The sequence below is a fragment of the Amphiprion ocellaris genome, chromosome 18, assembly GCF_022539595.1.
Source record: "Amphiprion ocellaris isolate individual 3 ecotype Okinawa chromosome 18, ASM2253959v1, whole genome shotgun sequence".
Classification (NCBI taxonomy): Eukaryota; Metazoa; Chordata; class Actinopteri; family Pomacentridae; genus Amphiprion; species Amphiprion ocellaris.
In genome coordinates this window covers 9,193,526-9,212,957 of record NC_072783.1, presented here as the reverse complement: position 1 = coordinate 9,212,957, position 19,432 = coordinate 9,193,526, and the positions used below count along the sequence as shown (strand labels likewise).

The following is a 19,432-nucleotide window of genomic DNA, read 5'->3' as shown; positions in this document are numbered from 1 at the left end:
TTTTCACCTAGAATAGTCATTTACCACATGAACAGTGCCTAGACTAGATTTATCATTCATTTATTGTTATCTTCATTGACAAAAACTGCTTTTCTTTCAAAAATAAGGGCATTTCTAAGTGACCTCAAACTTTTGAACAGTAGTGCATCTGCTCTTATGTAAACACCTCAAAAGGGGAAAGTATCACACAATATTAGCAATGACCACAAATAGCAAAAGAAGCACTACTTTAATCAGTTTGTTAAATGTAATGACAGATTTTAAGATAATTACCAGCTGGCTAAGAGTGTCAATTTCTGTGAAGTTTCCAGAAAGCTTCATTTTCTCAGCTATTTTCAGCACAGCGCTGGCTGCAGCTGCTGCGTCATGCAGCTGTCGATACTCCTGAATCTGACCAAGCCTCAGTTCCACCCAGTTCTCCTCAGCTTTGAACCCTCCCGCCTCCGAAAGCGTCTTCGACATCAGTTTCAGCTCATTCTTCAGCAGCTTCCCGTCGCCCTGGTCACCGGACTCTGACAGAACCTGATCGAGCCGCTCAAAAGTGACGTTCGCATCCGCGATGTCGACGCCCAGCTGAAGGAACTCGGCCACCAGAGGTTTCCAGATGTTTTCATAGATCTGTGTGAGGGTTACCGGAACAGGAGCTGGGGAGGGATGCCTTGTCGATGCCAAAGATGCGGCTCCTTTGGCCCAGGAGGACAGAATCAGGCTGCTGTGATGCAGCGTGTGCATCTCGCTGGCCATTTTCAACACATTCATGCTGGTTTTGTACCAGAGGACCTGTGGAGGACCCGTCACCTTCAGCTTCCCCTCAGCATCAAAGGACTGAACAAACACCAGCTTGTTCAGACTCACAGCGTGGAGATCTGCAGCGTGTTGCTCCTCCAGAGTGAACATCTCAGGAACTGGTTCAAGAAGAAACATGTTAGTGAAGAAAAGTGCTTTTGTCATATTTTTCCTGGTTGTCGGCTAATTTTCACTGCAACATAAAGTCCTGCACCTCTATGAAAAACCATGATTACAAGTAAAGAGAACTCAAAAATGTCTTTAATGATAAAAAAAATAATTTTTTTCGATTGTTTGTCAAAATTTGAAATCAACATGCACAAGAACATCTACAGGTGCTACCAATGATAAAAAATACAGATATTTACATTTAAGTGATCCTAAACTTGGCGTTTTCCTCTCTACTCTGCTCATCATCTGTAGAAAGATGTTTCACAATGCTGAATGTATCTCCAACAACTTGCTCCTCTGTTCACTGTTTCTGAGCCACACTGTCTTTATTTTATTGATATAGTAGCTTTGGTTTTCCTCTCATGATAATTTTAGATGAATTTTGAATCATTTTGGACATTATTTTTTCAGACATTCAGAGAAATGTAAGGTGTTTCGACAGTTTTTCAATTATTTTGGAGAAATTGGAGCCATTTTTGACTTTTTCTGAAGCTGTTTTAGACAATTTTTCTCAATCATTTTGAACAAGTTTCCAGGTTTCAGTCACTTTCGCCAAAATTTTGAGTCATTTTGGATAATTTTCACTTATTATTCAGAAATTTGAGCTATTTTTGATCAATTTTAAAACCATTTTAGAACTTACAATTACTTATTTATTAATTTGAACATGTTTCCAGGTTTCAGTCACGAATTTTGAGCCATTTTGGACAAACTTTGAGTTATTTTGAACTGTTTTTGGGCATTCAGACAAGATTAGAACACTTTTGGATGATTTTTGGACAATTTTCAGACAAACATTTTGGACACATTTTAAGTCAATTTGAGTACAAGTCTCTCCAGACTTCTCTCTACTCTGCTCATCATCTGTAGAAAGACGTTTCACCATGCTGAATGTATCTCCAACAACTTGCTCCTCTGTTCACTGTTTCTGAGCCATGCTGCATTTATTTTATTCATCCAGTAGGTAAAACCATTTAGGACAATTTTGAGTAATTTTGGACATAGTTTTGGACATTTTTGAAAATCATATCGATCATTTTCTCAGTCATTGTTGGATATGTTTCTCAGTTTCGGTCAATTTGTACAAATTTTGAGCCACTGTGGACAAATTTTTAGTTATTTTCTGGACCATTTTTTGGGCATTCAGACAACTTTATGACATTTGGATGAATTTAGGGTCATTTCGGACGTGTTTTTCAGTGAGTCAGAAAGGTTTAAGTCACTTTGGACATGTTTTGAAGACAATTTTCTCAATTATTTTGGACAAGTTTCTAGGTTTTCATCATCTTGAACATTTTTTTTCACTCTTTTAGACAAGTTTAAGTCACTTTGGACCAAATTTGAGTAATTTTAAACACATTTTGGGTCACTTCGAGTATGAATATTTCCATGTTTCCAGACTTTTTGTCTCTACTCTGTTCATTATCTGTAGAAAGATGTTTCACCATGCTGAATGTATCTTCAACAACTTGCTCCTCTGTTCACTGTTTCTGAGCCATGCTGCATTCATTGTTTTGATCCAGTGTTTTATTTTCCTCTCATGATCATTTTAGCCAAATTTGGAACCAACTTGGAGATTTTTGTCTATAATTTTGGACAAATTTGAGCCATTTTGGAAATATTTTAAGTTATTTGGACAAAATTGCTCTGCTCTGTGTGTCACAAATTGATGAAAACAAAACAAAACTGACCAAAACAAGACACAAAATGGTGAACATGGCAAACAAAAGGACAATAACTGTGTCCCTTTGTGGACATTTTGCGTCTTGTTTTTATTGTTTTCTGTCTCCCTTGTGTCGTTTCATGCCTCTTAAAGACTAATTTTCTGTTGTTCAGGGTCTCGTTTTGGTCGTTTAATGTGTCTTTTGGAGGGTTTTGTTTTCTTTTGGTCATTTTATGTCTCATTTTTGATTTTCCTCTCAGTCTCCCTTAATTCATTTCCATTCTTCCATTCTGCACTCTTACTGTTTTTAATTTTTACTGTTTTATCTTATTTGTTTTTAATGTAAAGCACTTGGTAACTGTGTGCTGTGAAAGGTGCTACACAAGTAAAGTTATTAGTATTATTCTTGTCTCCTCTCTGTAATTCAGACAGTCAATGAATTTTGTCACATGGCTGTAAAACATACAACAAAACATGTAGAATACAGTGATCCTGATGAAATATCATGATATTAAGCTAAAATTTGTCTCATTTTCACACGAGAAAAGTTAAAAATCTAGCAATTGTTTTTGTTTTTTTGCAGTTTCTGGCTGATAAAAGGTGACATTTTGGTGAGATACTCAGAGGCAATACACATGAAAGTTGCCAGCGGGTTTTGAGGTTCATAGGATTAAAAGAACCAAATATTTATCTGGGGTAGCTATACTCACCTGTGATGCTTTCTGTAACCTTTGCTATCATCTTTATCAGTGTGTCCATCTGCTGTTTGCGCTGATTGAAAGAGCTCAAGTCCTTTTCTCTCTGAGCCAGAACAGCCTCTGCAGTGACAGGAACCATCTCAGATTTGGTGTTTCTCTTGTCTGTTGGGGACAGAATGCAGCCGTTGTTAATTAATACAGTTTTATCTGTTAAGGTGACACATAATTTAGTATTCACAGAAGGCCGTTTGCGCTGCTGAGGCTAATGAGGGCTCGTACACTGCTGGTAAAGCTTCTTAAACTGCTCTTTGTGTTTCAGGCAGGTCTGCAGGTGTCCCAGGGCAACGTCTCCTTGAAGCAGCGACGCCACCAGAGTGTGAACAGCCTCCACACAGCTGTGGACCATGTGACCGGCGGTGTCGTCCACCTGGATCGACCTCCAATCACCTGGGTAAAAGCAACACCGTAGACGTCAGAGATCCTCGAGAAATCAATAAAGATAATATGATTAAATGGATGATTTATTACCGTTAGACAGCAGGTGGTTCATGGCGGACTGTGGATCGAGCAGCTGGACCATGATGTTGTCTTTAAACCGTCCTGCTGACTCGATCACAACGGCAGACATGACGACAGATGGAAGATTTTTCACTTTGGAGCTGAGAGTTCGCATCAGGTCCCCCTCCTGCCCTCTCTGAAAACAGAAATACCATACTTAAATACACTTTAGTTGTTTATTATGCGCAATTTTTACCTCACTTGCTTGGTACAAAGTGCTTTATACTCTAAACACAGTAACTACACAGACTTTCAAACATCTTTGTACACCATAAAACATTCATCACCCCAGAAAACTGTAATTTTTGACAGGAAATCTTTGTAAAAATTTAATTAAAAAGAACTAAGAAACGCAGGTTAGAAACAAACTGCAGTGACCCAATTCATCCACTTTTTCTGTCTGTTTTATAAATTTAAAATTCAGTTTTGATGCTCAGCTTTTGGAGAATCTAAGTTTGTTAAACCGCATAAATAGTACAAAAGGTAAACTTGACCTGCTAACAGCCAAATCAAACTGTCATTTTTTTAATATAGTACATTTAAAACAACAAAAATGCAAAATGCAGAAACAACAGCCGCTGACCCAAAGTGTTTTCCAACAGAGAACAAAGATTAACATTACAAATTCATCTGACTAATTCAATTTAAAAGTTTAGGTTAAGAGGTTAAAAGCTAACAGAACCGAACAAATGACTGAAATATCATCAGATTATGGCCAAGAGCAATAACCTTATCCTTCAGACATAAGGAAACTTGTTTGGTTCTCAAATCAAATTAGCAATTTATATTTGTTCAATTCAAAAATAAATAAAATAAATTTTTTGCATATTGTTCAGACCTAAAAGCTAGCTAGCTAAAAGCGAACTAGGATAGGATTTTAATTGATTTTACCTAGTTGAGCTGCCTTTCCATGTCACATTTTAATGTACAAACTTACTATGAAAAGACAAGAGAGACATTTATGTTGTTGTGAATGATTTTTCATAACTTCTGTGACAATTATGACACAAATAGGACACCAAATGAAGCTTCATGTTAAGAGGTTAAAAGCTAACAGAGCCAAACAATTAACTAAAATATTATCAAAATATGGCCAAGAGCAAATTAGAAATTTTTATTTGTTCAAGTGGGAAAGACGCACTAAACACGCTAAAATGGTGGCACCTATAATATCTGTTAAATCAGCTGTGTTTTTTGCATATTGTTCAGCCCTAAAAGCTAGCTAGCTAAAAGCTAACTAGCATAAGACTTTATCTGATTGAGTTGCCTTTCCGTGACACATTTTAATGTACAATCTACCTCCTTAGTATGAATAGACAAGAGAGACATTTATGTTGTTGTGAACAATTTTACATAATTTCGGTGACAACTATCATACAAATGGGGCACCAAGTGAAGCTTTTACAACTTGTTTCACACATTTTAAACCCTTTTTTTCTGAACTGTGTAGGGCAGCAGCCAGGAAAGGTTTCAGGTGGAAGAAATAAATACAGCAGGAAAAATTCCACTCTAAACCCAGGAGAGACTGTGAGCCGTTGTTTAAAAACTATGACCATAAAAACACAAGAAATGGTGCTGAATTTTAATCTATTGTAATATGAAGGAAGGCTGAATTTGTTGAGCATTTATCCCAAAGAGAAGAAGAAAAGTGACAGCTTTTTAAAGGTATGACAGCGAACACAACAAATAGTTCAACAAAAGAGTTTCCTCAGACTGAAAATGTATTTCTCATAAAGGCATGAGGTCTCTATTTTTTATCCCACTATGTAAAACACATCCCTTATAGCTGGTTTAACATAAAAATCCATGTGCCTTGAGTAGATGATTAATATGTGAAACCAAAAGAACTATCAAAAACTTCAAGCGGTTTTGCATGGGAAGAGCTGATCTTTAATTAGACACCACGCAGCTTTAGAAAATGAAGACTGAACTTGTTCTGAGGAAATCATGAACCAACCTGGCAGATTGTCTTGACTGCAGAGAGACACAACTTGTCGAAACAGGACTGTACAACATTGTGGCTTTTCCTTATGATTGCCAAAGATGATTCGAGGCAACAGACCAGAATTTTATCCTCCTCATTTGCCTGCAAAGAGAAAAAAAAAAACAACTTAAATGAGCTGTTAGGATCTCAGTTTGAACTATGATAATAATTATGTTGATTCAAGGAGGATCGATATGCAGCCCTGACCTGAGAAATCCTTTTCTTCAGGTCTTTTGTCAGGTTCTGCCTCCAGCTGGATGAAACCTCTTCAAAAGGTGAATCCACCTTCAGGAGAGCATCCCACATCTGATAAACCAACACAGACGTTATCATAAATGACATTATAGTGAGGAAAACCTGGTTTAACTGAATGATATTTATCTGTAACTGGTAAGTAGAAACTAACTGCAAGTAAATCATTTGGGGTTTATTTCCACTTTTGAAAATGTTCTCTCCCCTTTTATTATTACCAGATGCATATTATAAATGTTAACATCAGCAGATAACATTTTTTCAACTGTGGTCTGTAAATTCTGAATATGAACAGTGAATAACAAACTGTTGCTGACTGAAAGACTGAAAGAAAATAAAGACAAAGACATGAAGAAATGAGTCAGTTAAAGTATGTAGTGTCTTCCTGAAGATCTTTGTGCTATGTTTATTATTTATCAATAGTATGTTTACATCCTAACTTTTTACATTTATGCAACCTTTACAAACTCTGCCGTTTTTCTCTCTACTCTGCTCATCATCAGTAGAAAGATGTTTCACCATGCTGAATGTATCTCCAACAACTTGCTCCTCTGTTCACTGTTTCTGAGCCATGCTGCATTTATTTACTGATCCAGTGTATAAAGCCATTTAGGTCAATTTTGAGTAATTTTGGACAAATTTTAAATCGTTTTGGACATTTTTAAAAGTAATTTCAACCATTTTCTCAGTCATTGTTGGATATGTTTCTCGGTTTCAGTCAATTTGGACAAATTTTGAGTTATTTTGGACCATTTTATGGACAAGTTTAGGATATTTGGATGAGTTTAGGGCCATTTTGGACATTTTTTTTCGGTGTCAGGAAGGTTTAAGTCACTTTGGACACATTTTGAAGCCAATTTAGACAATTTTCTCAATTATTTTGGAGAAGTTTCTAGGTTTCCATCATATTGAACAATTTTATTCACTGTTTTAGACAAGCTTAAATCACTTTGGACCAAATCTGAGTCATTTTAAACACATTTTGAGTCACTGAATGAATATTTTCATGTTTCCAGCCTCTCCAGACTTTTTCTTTCTACTCTGTTCATTATCTGTAGAAAGATGCTTCACCATGCTGAATGTATCTTCCAACAACTTGCTCCTCTTTTCACTGTTTCTGAGCCATGTTGCATTTATTGTATTGATCCAGAATGTTTTGTTTTCCTCTCATGATCATCTTAGACAAATCTGGAGCAATCTTGGAGATTTTTTTCAATAATTTTGGACAAGTTTAAGTCATTTTGGAAATATTTTAAGTCATCTTGGACAAAATTACTCTGCTCTGCGTGTCACAAATTGCTGATAACGAAACAAAAATGACCAAAATGAGACACAAAATGGTGAACATGAGAAACAAAAGGACAATGACTGTGTCTCTTTGTGGCCATTCTGCATCTTGTTTTTATTGTTTTCTTGTTTTCTGTCTCCTTTGTGTCGATTCGTGTCCCATTGTGGTAATTTTGTCTCGTATTTTTGTCTCCCTGCTTTCATTTTGGGTCTAATCTGTTTATGGTCATTTTGTCTCCTCTTACTATAGATATTTAATTAAGATTAATTAAGAAGCTTTATTGTCATTGTAAGGGGTACAATGAAATTGTAATGAAACTATTAATTATTTCCATGTTTCCATCCTCTCTAGACTTTTCATCTCTACTCTGCTCATCAGCTGTAGAAAGATGTTTAATCATGCTGAAAATATCTTCCAACAACTTTCTTCTCTGTTCACTGTTTCTGAGCCTTGATGCATTTATTACATTGATCCAGTAGGTTGGATTTTCCTCTCAGGCTCTCTGTGGAAACACTGCCTGCAGTTCAACCTAAAAAAATATCTGAATTTTTTTGTCACAGTTGAGTCATTCATAGCTTCTCAGGGCAGCTGAGGAGCTCAGATTTTTCTTTTCTTTTCTTTTAACAGAATCTGGTACAAAAAAATGTATTTTGATAGAAGTCCTCGCCTTCTCTGGACACATCTGACTTGAAACTGAAACTGAATAAAGTTTGATGAAATGTCAAAAAGCTGTTTATTTTTGGTAATTTTTGAAATTTTGAACTGATTTTTTAAATTATTTTTTCCTCCTATAACAATAGATCCCACATGATACATTCAAGGACTGTCTGAAATGATAAAATCTGACGATTCGTTCTCATTTTACAGTTTGCGACTCCTGACAAATTGGAACCTTTCACACCTGCTTTAGGGTTCTGAGGGTTAATCAACTCATCCAAAATATGAATAACTACTAACAGATATCACTATAATGAATTATGTCTGCTGCTTACCTCTATTTCCTTTGGGTAGGAGAGGTATTTCGCTGGTGTCAGAAGGGATTTTTGCAGTAATTCATCTCTGCACTCACTGATTCGCTGTTGTGTGGAAAACAGCTTCTCGAACAGCTGCTTCTTTAATGTCTCAGACTCATCTTCCTTGGACTGAAAGAGACAAAACGAAGACAATTAGTGGTCCACAGTGAGGTGGGTATGTCTGTGTAGATTTAAAAGCACATAAATAAACAAATACTACCTCTTCTTTCAGTTTAGCGTCCAAAATCTCTGCTAATTTCAGCACCAGCTGGTAGGACAGGACTGCTGTCGGGTACCATGGGACGATTCGCACAATATCACAGGTTCTCCTCACCACAATGATGCTGCTCAAGAAAGCTGGGTGGATGTTTCCAGATTCAATCAATCTGCAGACACAACAACAAAGGTACAGCGAGAACAATAATGCAAGACAACAGTGGAGTAAAAAGCACATTTCTTACGTCACACCTGTCTTTCTCGTTGTCGACCTTCAGCAGGATGTGGGTCAACAATTTATCAGCAAGCTGCAAGTAGAGAGTAGAAGGACTCATGTAAATGATCATTTTAAAGATAAAACAATGTACAGTACCAGTCACAAGTTTGGACACACCTTGTGATGGTGTGGGGGTGCTCTGCTGGTGACACTGCTCGTGATTTATTCAAAATTCAAGGCACACTTAACCAGTATCCTGCAGCGACATGCCATCTGATTTGGTCTTACTGGGACCATCATTTGTTTTTCAAGCAGACAATGACCCTAAACACACCTCCAGGTTACAAAAGGGCTATCTGACCAAGAAGGAAAGTGATGGAGTGCTGGGAAGCCCTTCAAGACTGTTTTAAAACCCTCCAGGAGACTACCTCGTGAAGCTGACTGAGAAAACGCCAAGACGAGGCAAAGCTGTCATCAAAGCAAAAGGGGGCTACTGTTAGGAATTTAAAATATAAAACATAGTCTGGTTCATTTAACACTGTTTTGTTGACAATATAATTACTCCACTAAGGAATGCGGCGGAGTTATGTGACAATCGGCATACGTTTGTCTGTCCATCTGTTAGCAACATTACTCAAAAACAGATTAATGGATTTAGATGAAATTTTCTTGGAAGGTCAGAAATGACACAAGGACCAAGTGTTTAGATTTTGGCAGTGATGCAGCTTATAGTCTGGATCCACGGATTTGTTGAAGATTGCTGTATCATTGCCAGAAAGCAGCATGGCGCCACTGTAACCATGACAACAAGTGAACACTACATCAGTTGCCTGCTGACGATCACATGATTGTGATCCAACTACAAATCCACCGCTGTGGACTTATCAGTCAGAAATGATACAAGGAACAACTGATTAAATTGTGGGGGTGTTTCTTAGTCCCATCAGTTCCCGCGGCTCGCTACATATTTAGGTCACACGATTCAGTATCCGTACATAACGTACACATGCATAACACACACCTGTGCTCAGCACAATGTCATTTTTTTTGTGGGTACATCTATATCAAATGGCCACATTCTATGTTAGCGTGATTTCTCATCAATAACTAATAAATATATAAACAAATGCAGCATTTCTGACAATGCCAAATGGGGGAATGAACAGCCTTGGCAGAGTACTGCGCTCTGTGACTGCTTTTCTAGTTCCATATGTATTCTTTCATAGTATTGATGTCTTCAGTTTTAATCTGCGATGTAGAAAATAATTAAAATAAATAAAAAACACTGAATGACAAGGAGGGCTGCACAGTGGCTTGGTGGTGAGCACTTTCACCCTGCAACTAGAAGATCCCCGGTTCGCCTTCCTGGGATCTTTCTGCATGGAGTTTCCTGTTCTCCCTGTGCATGCGTGGGTTTTCTGGCTTCCTCCCACAGTCCAAAAACATGCTCAGGTTAACTTAACAGGTAACTCTAAATTGTCCGTAGGTGTGACTGTGAGTGTGATTGTTTGTCTCTATGTGTAGCTCTAAGCAGCGTATAGATAACGGATGGATGAATGAGAAGGTGGGTCCAAACATTTGACTGGTGCTGTAAATATGCTAGAGTGTTCCTCTGTCCCACCTTTACATTCTCCTCTGCTTGGTTGAGTTCCATTTTCCCTCCACATCTTTGCAGTCTGTACAGCAGACTCTGGATCAGGTGCTCTGCAGGAATTCCCGTCAGGTCTGAAAATTTGGGAAGATCCTCAAATGAAACCAGAGACAACCAGCCCATCGGCAGCAGAGGCATTTCTTTGGCCACTGGTAACTGCTTCCGTATCAAAGACAGCATCCGCCTGTGATTTATGAAAAAGATGATTTCCATTAATATCATTTTAAGAAAATAAAGAAAGTTGAAGTGGCTTTGAGGTACACGCACTCTCTTTTATCCGAGTGGGACTTTATATTCTCTCTGAATATGAAGAAGTTGATGTCATTCAGTCCTGACCAGTCCTTTTCCTCGATGGTTGGACCCACTTTAGCTGCATTAGCTCCTGGTTTTCTGAGTTTAAAGAGCAGCGGAACGAGCAGGACGAGCTCCGACACCAAAGACTGGACACAGTGGTTCATCAGACCCACCACAGTACTGAGGAGAAGAAACAGTCGAGTGAGGATGATTTATACGAGCTCAGATAAATACACCTCAGTCCTCTGTATTGTTATAAATGTTCAGGTTCAATCAAAGTGGAGTTATATTTGTAAGTTCACATAAACTACAGGATTTGAAGGTTCTGAAGGCTGATTCTCAGTAAATAAAAACATAAATGCATTTGATAATTTAAGTAAAATATAAATTTGATCCACTATATTAACCGTCTGAAGCCCAAAACCCACCAGTGGGTTCGACAGACAGATTATCTTTTCAAAAATCACCATTTCTCAGAGTCAGAAACTGTAAAAACAGACAGAATGACCAGATTTTCTACCTTCCAATGGTCCATTTTATCAAAATCACTTCATTCTACTTGTCTCATTTAAAATTTTGCTAATGATAAACGTTTTGTTCTAACCAGATTCTGTAAAAAACTAAATATTCCGCATTAACCAGCACCGCTGTGAAGCCATTAAAAAAATAAAATAAAAAGAAATAAAATTCCTATTACCTCCCACACTCCCTGTTGGCACCACGGCTCTATTATCACACTTGAACTTGTTTTATATGGCTCTTATCCAGGTTGTTTCCTCCTGACTAGATCCTTGCTTGTGTTGTTTTTACTCTCAGATGTACGTCGCTTTGGATAAAAGCGTCTCCTGAATTAAACTGTAGAATTGTAGTACTGTGTTTATAAATGGTGGATGAAACCCAACAGTAATGTACTTGGAAACTGTGCAGCAAGCTGAGGAAGACTGAGAAACAGCAGTCAAACTTGGCCCATGATGATATTTCATACTCACTTCATTAACTTAAAGCTTACGGTAATGAATGGGACGCCAGAAATTGTCGCATTCCATTCATTGTCTGTGTGAAACGTACTACATTGCGTTCAGGTTGTGTTGCGGCGCATCGTCTTGAAGCTCATTTGAATAAAGTAGTTTCCTTTCTACTTTATGCAAATGCAGCGCAGGGAGCAGAGGTCCGAAGCATCCCGAAACTTTCATTAAAAGTGTAAACTAGCCGTCGTTGAACTAAAACAAGGACAGATTCAGCTGCTTATTTCTCGCCTCGAATGCTTTCAGAGATACTTTTTGCTGAACAGTTTTCATAAAAGAGAAAGCTTGTGACTGAGCCGCCATGTTGGTCCGACTCTTCTGCCAGATTGAAGGTCATGTGACCACCTAGTGACCCACTAGTAAAAAATTTAATTCAAACACCCACGAAGCGGGAGAAAAAATGGCCCTGTGGACACGTAGCTTCCACACTTTTGCAAAACTTACAACTGCGAATATTCCAAAGAAGCTCGCAGCCCGTCCAGGTTTTTGTTGTCCATCGCCGTCTCTGAGGACACCAGGACACACAGCTCGGCCCAACCTTTAACTCCAAGGCTGATGTTCAGGCTTCTGGTCACCCTGAACACAGACAGGCCCAGAACAAGAGGACTGCAGCTCCTGCAGCTTCCTGGGATTTTCTCCTTCGGTTCTCCTCTTAAGATCTGAACCAGACTCTCTGAAACCAGCTCGACTGTCTGTAAATTAAAACATTTGGTCAATGACGATAAGGATGCTAATATATTGAACAAGTGCTTTTATTTACACTCTTCTCACTGAACCAACCTTAACCATGGGAGGTTGTGAATTGTCTTCATACTTCATCCTTGTATGAGCAGAACCGAGGCTCCACATAAAACACGTCAGGTTGTGACAGAGGTTCTCGGTGCTCTGTTTGTCAGATGGAGTCCATTTCTGGAAGATTCTGTTCAGCAGAGCTGTCGCTGAAGCCTGCCAGGCATCTGAAACCTCCACACCTCTGCGGTTCCCCAGACCCACCTTACGAAGACCAGCTTGGAAAAAGCCTTGCGCATCATAGCGGCAAATGAAGCCTTCATAAAGGTGCATTTCTGGAGGAAACACAAGCAGGTGTGTGATGTGAAAAGACTGAAACCAACAGTGGAGCACTGACACTCTCAGAAGAAACACTTTGCTTGCTTTACCTCGAATAGTCGGGTCCAGTGGGATGTGAACATTTCTGTAGGCTGCTCCCACAATGTCTTTGTTTCTCTGTTTTACACCATACCAGTAATTCAGCCACATGCCCCTCGTCAAGCTGCTTTCTTCAACGGAGAGACGTGCTTCTACCAGATATCCTCCCTGCTTTAGTCCACTAAACACAAATTAATGAACATTTGTTATAATAATATTTGAATGAAGCTGCAGCAAATACCTCAGAATGAAACAGACGTTGTGCCAAATAATCATTTCATGTTTTCCATGAAAACTCACACTTTTATCCATGTGCTAACATAACTGCACAAGGGTTTTCTAATCATCAATTAGCCTTTCAACACCATTAGCTAACACAATGTAGCATTAGAACACAGGAGTGATGGTTGCTGGAAATGTTCCTCTGTACCTCTATGGAGATATTCCATTAAAAATCAGCTGTTTCCAGCTAGAATAGTCATTTACCACATTAACAATGTCTGGACTGTATTTATCATTCATTTAATGTTATCTGCATCGAAAACAAAACTGCTTTATTTTCAAAATAAGGACATTTCTAAGTGACCCTAAACTTTTGAATGGTAGTGTATATTCCATCATGTATTGGGCAATATATCGAATTGTAAAAGTGAATCAAAACTGCATCTTGAATTTGATGAATTAAGTATCTATCTATCTATCTATCTATCTATCTATCTATCTATCTATCTATCTATCTATCTATCTATCTATCTAGCTGCTGAATTAAAGCTTGACTTCAGAAAATTATATCTCAGATCAAATGGTAATATTTGCCAAAAGAATCACAATTATTTTCCCCCAATTGTTCAGCTCTGCTTTAAAGTGAGTCAAAACTTCAAATCTACAAAGCAATAAAACACATTTCACTGTGCCATTACATCCCGTGTTTAACAATTTGTACAAACATCATTAATACTCACACAAAATGTGTTATGTCCAGGGGTAAAAATTCTCCTTCATAAAACAGCACAAGCGTGTCGTGTTCTTGGTTGAATCTAAACCTTTTGTCCAGGACAGCGTACATGTGGAAGGTGAACATGGGAACACCAGGAGGAGATCTCACTGGGCTTCGGTCACTGTGGAGGGAATAAAAAGACCTTTACATCTCAGGTTTGTGTTTAGGCAAGGCAAGGCAAGTTTATTTGTATAGCACATTTCATACACAAGGCAATTCAAGGTGCTTTACAATGGCAAAGAAATACATTCAGAAAAATGATTTAAAGGTAGATATACATTAAAATCATAGAATAAAACATAAAAATGCATTTTAAAAAAACAAAAAAACCAACAGATTGAGCACCTAAGAGAAAGTTGCAGTAAACAATCTGGTTTTCAGGCCTGATTTAAAACAGTTTGAGCAGAACCTCAGGTGTTCAGGAAGTTTGATCCACAGGTGAGGAGCATCATAGCTGAATGCTGCTTCACTATTTTTGGTTCTGGTTTTGGGAACACACAGAAAACCTGTTCCTGACGACCTGAGGGCCCTGGATGCTTCATATGGAGATAATAAGTCCAAGACCATTCAGTGTTTTGTAGACCAGGAGTAAGATTTTGAACTCTATCCTTTGACTAACAGGAAGCCAGTGCAGTGGTTTGAGTTTCCTGGTGTTAGTTAGGACTCTGGCAACAACATTCTGGATCAGCTGCAGCTGCTTGACTGATTTCTTGTTAAGACCTGTAAGGACACCATTACAATAATCTAACAATAATCTGTGTCTTCTCTAGACAGGAAAGCATTGATTCTACAATGTTCTTCAGGTGGTAATAGGCAGATTTAGTAACAGCTTTCAAGTGGTTGTTAAAGTTCAGGTCTGAGTTAATAATGACACCGAGGTTTCTGGGTTGGTTTGTCACTTTTTAGACACAATACTAGTAGAATTCAGTCGTACCGTGTGCTTTTGGATGTTTTATCTGCCGTTTCAGACGCTGCCACTCCGGACTGTTTCCCACCTCCTCCCTCTCCAGACACAGCTTTGGCGTAAGACTTTGGTTTGGAATCTTTTTCTGCCTGAGATGTCGTTGCATCACCTGAGATTCCTGCAGCAGTGTTTTCTTCTTTAGGCTTCGACTCTTCCTCAGTGTTTTGCTTCTTGGCTGACTCCGGTGAAGCTCTGTCTTTGTCTGGACTTTCATTTTGCCCTAACGGCGTCTGAACAGTGTTGTCTTCCTCCTGCTCTTGTTTCTTCTTCGTCTCCTTTGCAGGTTGAGCTGTTTTATCACTTGCATCTTCTTGATCCATCATGGTGAGGTCGGTCTGTGTTTCCTGGCTGTTTTGAAACACAACCTGAGTCTGCGTGAATTTGTTTGCGCCTTTGTGTTTCCTTGTTTGCGTGTGAGCTTCAACCGTCTTGGTGTATTTCTGCCGTGGTTCTCCGCTGTTTTCCTCTTTCTGCTGCTTGTCTTCAGCCTGGACATCCACATGCTGTGTTTCTGAAACTACACTGTCCTGAGTTTGGCTGCCTTCAGTCTCCACAACCTCCATCTTGTCTTCTTCTGTGTCTTCATCTTTGACATTTGCATCTTCGTTTGCATTTGGGAAGCCCTTTTTCCTTCTTTGATTTCTCCTCCTCCTCCTCCGGTCTTTGTCTTGACCTCTCCTGCTGGGATGTCCTTCTCCTTGTTCCTGGAACACACATTAATACAACTTTCATAATCGCTCAAATACATCTAAAATACAAAACTCAAAGTTGATGCTGTTTCTACCTTATTTCTCCACCTCTGTCTATTGGTCGCAGCATCCTCCGTCTCCCTGGTTTTCGGCGGCGATCCGCGGTTTTCTGGGCCCTCCTCCATCTGCATGACCTTCTCAGGGGAGTCGCTGCTCCCATATATATATATATAAAAACTACAATACAGCCTGGTGGAAGAAGTATTCCAACTTGTAGGTAAGTAAAATTACAAATACCACAGAGCAGAAATACTCTGCTACAAGTAAAAGTCCTGCATTCAGATTTTTACTTCTCTAGAAAACCATTAACATAGACCTAAAGTACCAAAAGTAGAAATACTCATTATGAAAAACTGTTTATTTCAGAATAATGTATACTAAATTATTGGATTGTAATCAATGGAAAAGGTGAGCTGATTTCAAGCTGCTGGGTAGTTTGTAAAGTACAAGTACCTCAAAATGTATTTATTTATTCTATTTTATTAGTTTTTATTTGATTTAATTTACTTCCCACACTGCATTGTATATATCTTGCCTCTTTTGCTTATGTTGCAATTCTTAATATAGTCTTGTTTTATATGTACATTTGATTTTATTTTAATATTTATTGTTGTTTTTTCATTTAGCTTGTTATCAATGCACTGATCGAGTGCAATATTTATATTTTCATCATGCCCCCATGTATGATGACAATAAAGCTATTTCATTCCATTCTAAATTGTACTTAAAGCACAGTACTTGAGTAAATGTACTTAGTTTTACACCACTGCTTACTATTTAGGTTGAGCCGCTGTATTATACTCATACACAGTATAAATTATTTAAAAATACGGCACACAACAAATCTTGTTTCATAACTTAATCATTTCTCAAAGGTAATTATTTCATCAGTGGTGGAAAAGTACCACTACAACAGTATAAAAATACTCCATTACAGGCTAAATTTGTGCATTAGAAATCCTACTTAAATAAAAATACATAGCAAAATGTAGTTAAAGCATTAAAGTAAAATGTTTTTATTTCAACCTCAATAAATGTTATTATTATATGTCAGTATTAGATTACTAGCAGCATGTTCCTGTTGTAGCTGCTGCAAGTTTAAACATAACAAATAACATTTTGGGGGGAAAAAAGGCCAAAAAGTTTGGAATCTTTAACCTTTAAGGTGTCACATTTTATTTATTATCCATTGTGTTAAATCTACCTCTTTAAAAAGCTGTCAAATAAACGTAAGGAGCAGAAAGTGCAATATTTACCTTTGAAACAGCTGAATATTAAAGTAGCATAAAATGGAAATACTCAAGGAAAGCACAAGTACTTTAATATTTTTTTACTCAAGTACAGTACTTGAGTGAATGTATTTAGTTACTTTCCACATCTGAGAGCAATACTAAATCTGTATTTTGTATTTTAATTACATGAATTAAATAATTTCATTTACATAAAAAGCAGAGAATCGTCCTTCAAAATATTCAAATCCTGTATTTTGTGTGTACTTGTAATTAAAAAACTCCACTTTAGGTGATTAAAACTTCACATTTTCCAGAAACTTTTTCACTTGCTTTCTATGTGTAAGTACAATTATCTCAAATTTGTAATTAAGTACAGTAGTTGTTTAGGGTTTAAAATGCCAGAAACTGATATAAAAGTGATTTACATTACTGGTTTTATCCTACCAACAACTGAAAATCAATTTACTATTTAATTTACAATAATAAAAAGTAGAACAGAGATATTTTACTTATTTTACGAGTAAATAATAAAATAGCAATAGCTGTTCGGCAGGTGATTTTTCATTTTAATCAAATAATTTTTAGCAATAACTACTCTGTTCAGGGTTTTTCTGGTTTATAAGCCAATACTGAACACACTGTAGTGTACTGACATGACCAGCAATGACACTAATGACTACCATGAAGTTACTGTGATATTAAATATTATAAGAAAACAATTAAAAACACGACATAAAACCACACTTTAGCTAGTTTCAGCTAGCTAATTTAAGCTAGCTATAGCTAATTGAAGCTAGTTTCGTGGTTATTTAGGGACACAAACTCCATAATTCCTGCTTAAGTGAGGATGCTGCTCAGCTATAGTAATATTTAATAAACCTTAAAGTGAAGAAGTGCATTAAAGACTAAAAATACTTGAAGTTTTGAGCAATTTTTGCCTACCTTCTTGATTTTCAGCGTCGCACAAACAGACGAAAAAATCAGTCAAACTGAAGTTTATCAGGCTGCAGCAGAAACGCCTTCAATAACTGTAAGGGACCGTCAACAAATATATAGACTCCTCGACGGGCGGTTATCTCTCTATAAAGTCAGACTTATCAAAGTAAGCTAAAAGTATTGACTATTAAAATATGTGTCAATATAATAATAATAATCAGTTCTGATCGATAAATCGTCAACTGGTGCTGTGATTTACAATTTTGTCGCTACTGATTTAGGGTGTAATTTCTTTACAATCCCTAAACGGAAAAGTCGCCGTTTCAGTTTCATTTCTGTCAGAATCTCATCAGACAAGAAACTTATGCTGCGTTCACGTGATCATCGGTAGTTTTCACTTTCAATACCCGCAGAGGAAACCCAGACATCAATTATTAGATGTGAAATTACCATCTAATTTAATTTGTTTTGTTATAATTTCATTGAGATGCTTTAAAACGACAAGAACTTAATTTTAAAATTCTAAAGGAATCTGTATTGTTGTAATTTCCAGGGAACATTTAGTGTACACAGGGAATGACACAGCATCTTAGAAATACAATGTATGGGGAAAACGAAACCGAGGTGTGACTATTACAAGGATAATAATAATAATCATAATCATAATATTAGATTCTTAAAAAACTAAATTATAAAATATCTTTTGACTTTATCAATCAACTAAACAATCAGACTTTATTTACACAGTGCTTTAGCCTCATAAGTGATGAAGTTATAAATGAAGGACACAGAGGAAATTAGGAAGCATTTTTATAATAAATCACATTAAAAAAGCTTTTAAAAACAGCAAAAGAGGACAATAGCAGAGAAGTGATGTGTGGAAAGACAGATAATACAGTAAAGCAGACTAAAATATATGTATAATTAGACATGTAAAAAAAAATTAGAATCGAAAAAATCTATTAAAAACCAAACTAAATGAGTTTCAATTTATTTTTAAAAATGTGAACATTCCTATTACAAATGTTGAGCGTTAAGCTGGGTTAAATAACAGCTGAGAGTGAGAAATACTCGAAACCAAGATGTACTTTATGGCAAAACAGAGGCTTTTATTTTGAAGAAACAGACAATAACACATCAGATACATGTGAAAAACACACAGCATGTCCCAAAACATGGTATTATTCCTGTTACAAAGCTGCTACTGCTACAGATATTATTACATATGTGAATATTAAAACAGATAAACAGCTGATTTCTATACCATCGTGCATTTATTGTATTCAGGCAGACACTAACAGGTGCTAAAACCAAAGTATCTAACAATTAAAGGCAGATTATTTCACAATTTATGGGATTTATTGAGCTATCCTCACTGATCTGTTCGTCTAGGAAGGATAAAAATGTTTGTGATGCTATGGCGCCACCTGGTGGCAAAGAAAAGCATAACAGTTAAATTAATTGCCAATATTAAGCGCATTTACAGATTAAAAAATGTTTTTTCGAGTCTACTATAATAAGTTTACATGCTTTAATGCACATTAAATGCTCCTAAATATCAATACTGACATTTAATTTGCATTAATGTAGTG

General features: G+C 37.2%; 1 protein-coding gene across 1 annotated transcript in view; it reads right to left on the bottom strand.

Moving 5' to 3' along the window:
- rnf213b (ring finger protein 213b) overlaps nt 1-17,914 on the bottom strand; it is a 56,993-nt gene extending 39,079 nt beyond the window's left edge. Inside the window, exons 1-18 of the mRNA XM_023284733.3 lie at nt 17,847-17,914; nt 15,708-15,861; nt 14,894-15,627; nt 13,925-14,080; nt 12,974-13,143; nt 12,597-12,880; nt 12,261-12,508; nt 10,765-10,971; nt 10,468-10,681; nt 8,882-8,937; nt 8,634-8,799; nt 8,393-8,542; nt 6,068-6,166; nt 5,834-5,962; nt 3,847-4,012; nt 3,598-3,765; nt 3,331-3,480; nt 274-905 (exon numbers count right to left, since the gene is read on the bottom strand). Of these exons, the coding sequence (XP_023140501.2) occupies nt 274-905; nt 3,331-3,480; nt 3,598-3,765; nt 3,847-4,012; nt 5,834-5,962; nt 6,068-6,166; nt 8,393-8,542; nt 8,634-8,799; nt 8,882-8,937; nt 10,468-10,681; nt 10,765-10,971; nt 12,261-12,508; nt 12,597-12,880; nt 12,974-13,143; nt 13,925-14,080; nt 14,894-15,627; nt 15,708-15,803 (3,825 nt within the window). The 5' untranslated portion in view covers nt 15,804-15,861; nt 17,847-17,914. The remainder of the gene's footprint in view (nt 1-273; nt 906-3,330; nt 3,481-3,597; nt 3,766-3,846; nt 4,013-5,833; nt 5,963-6,067; nt 6,167-8,392; nt 8,543-8,633; nt 8,800-8,881; nt 8,938-10,467; nt 10,682-10,764; nt 10,972-12,260; nt 12,509-12,596; nt 12,881-12,973; nt 13,144-13,924; nt 14,081-14,893; nt 15,628-15,707; nt 15,862-17,846) is intronic.
- Nucleotides 17,915-19,432: the final 1,518 nt, after the last annotated feature.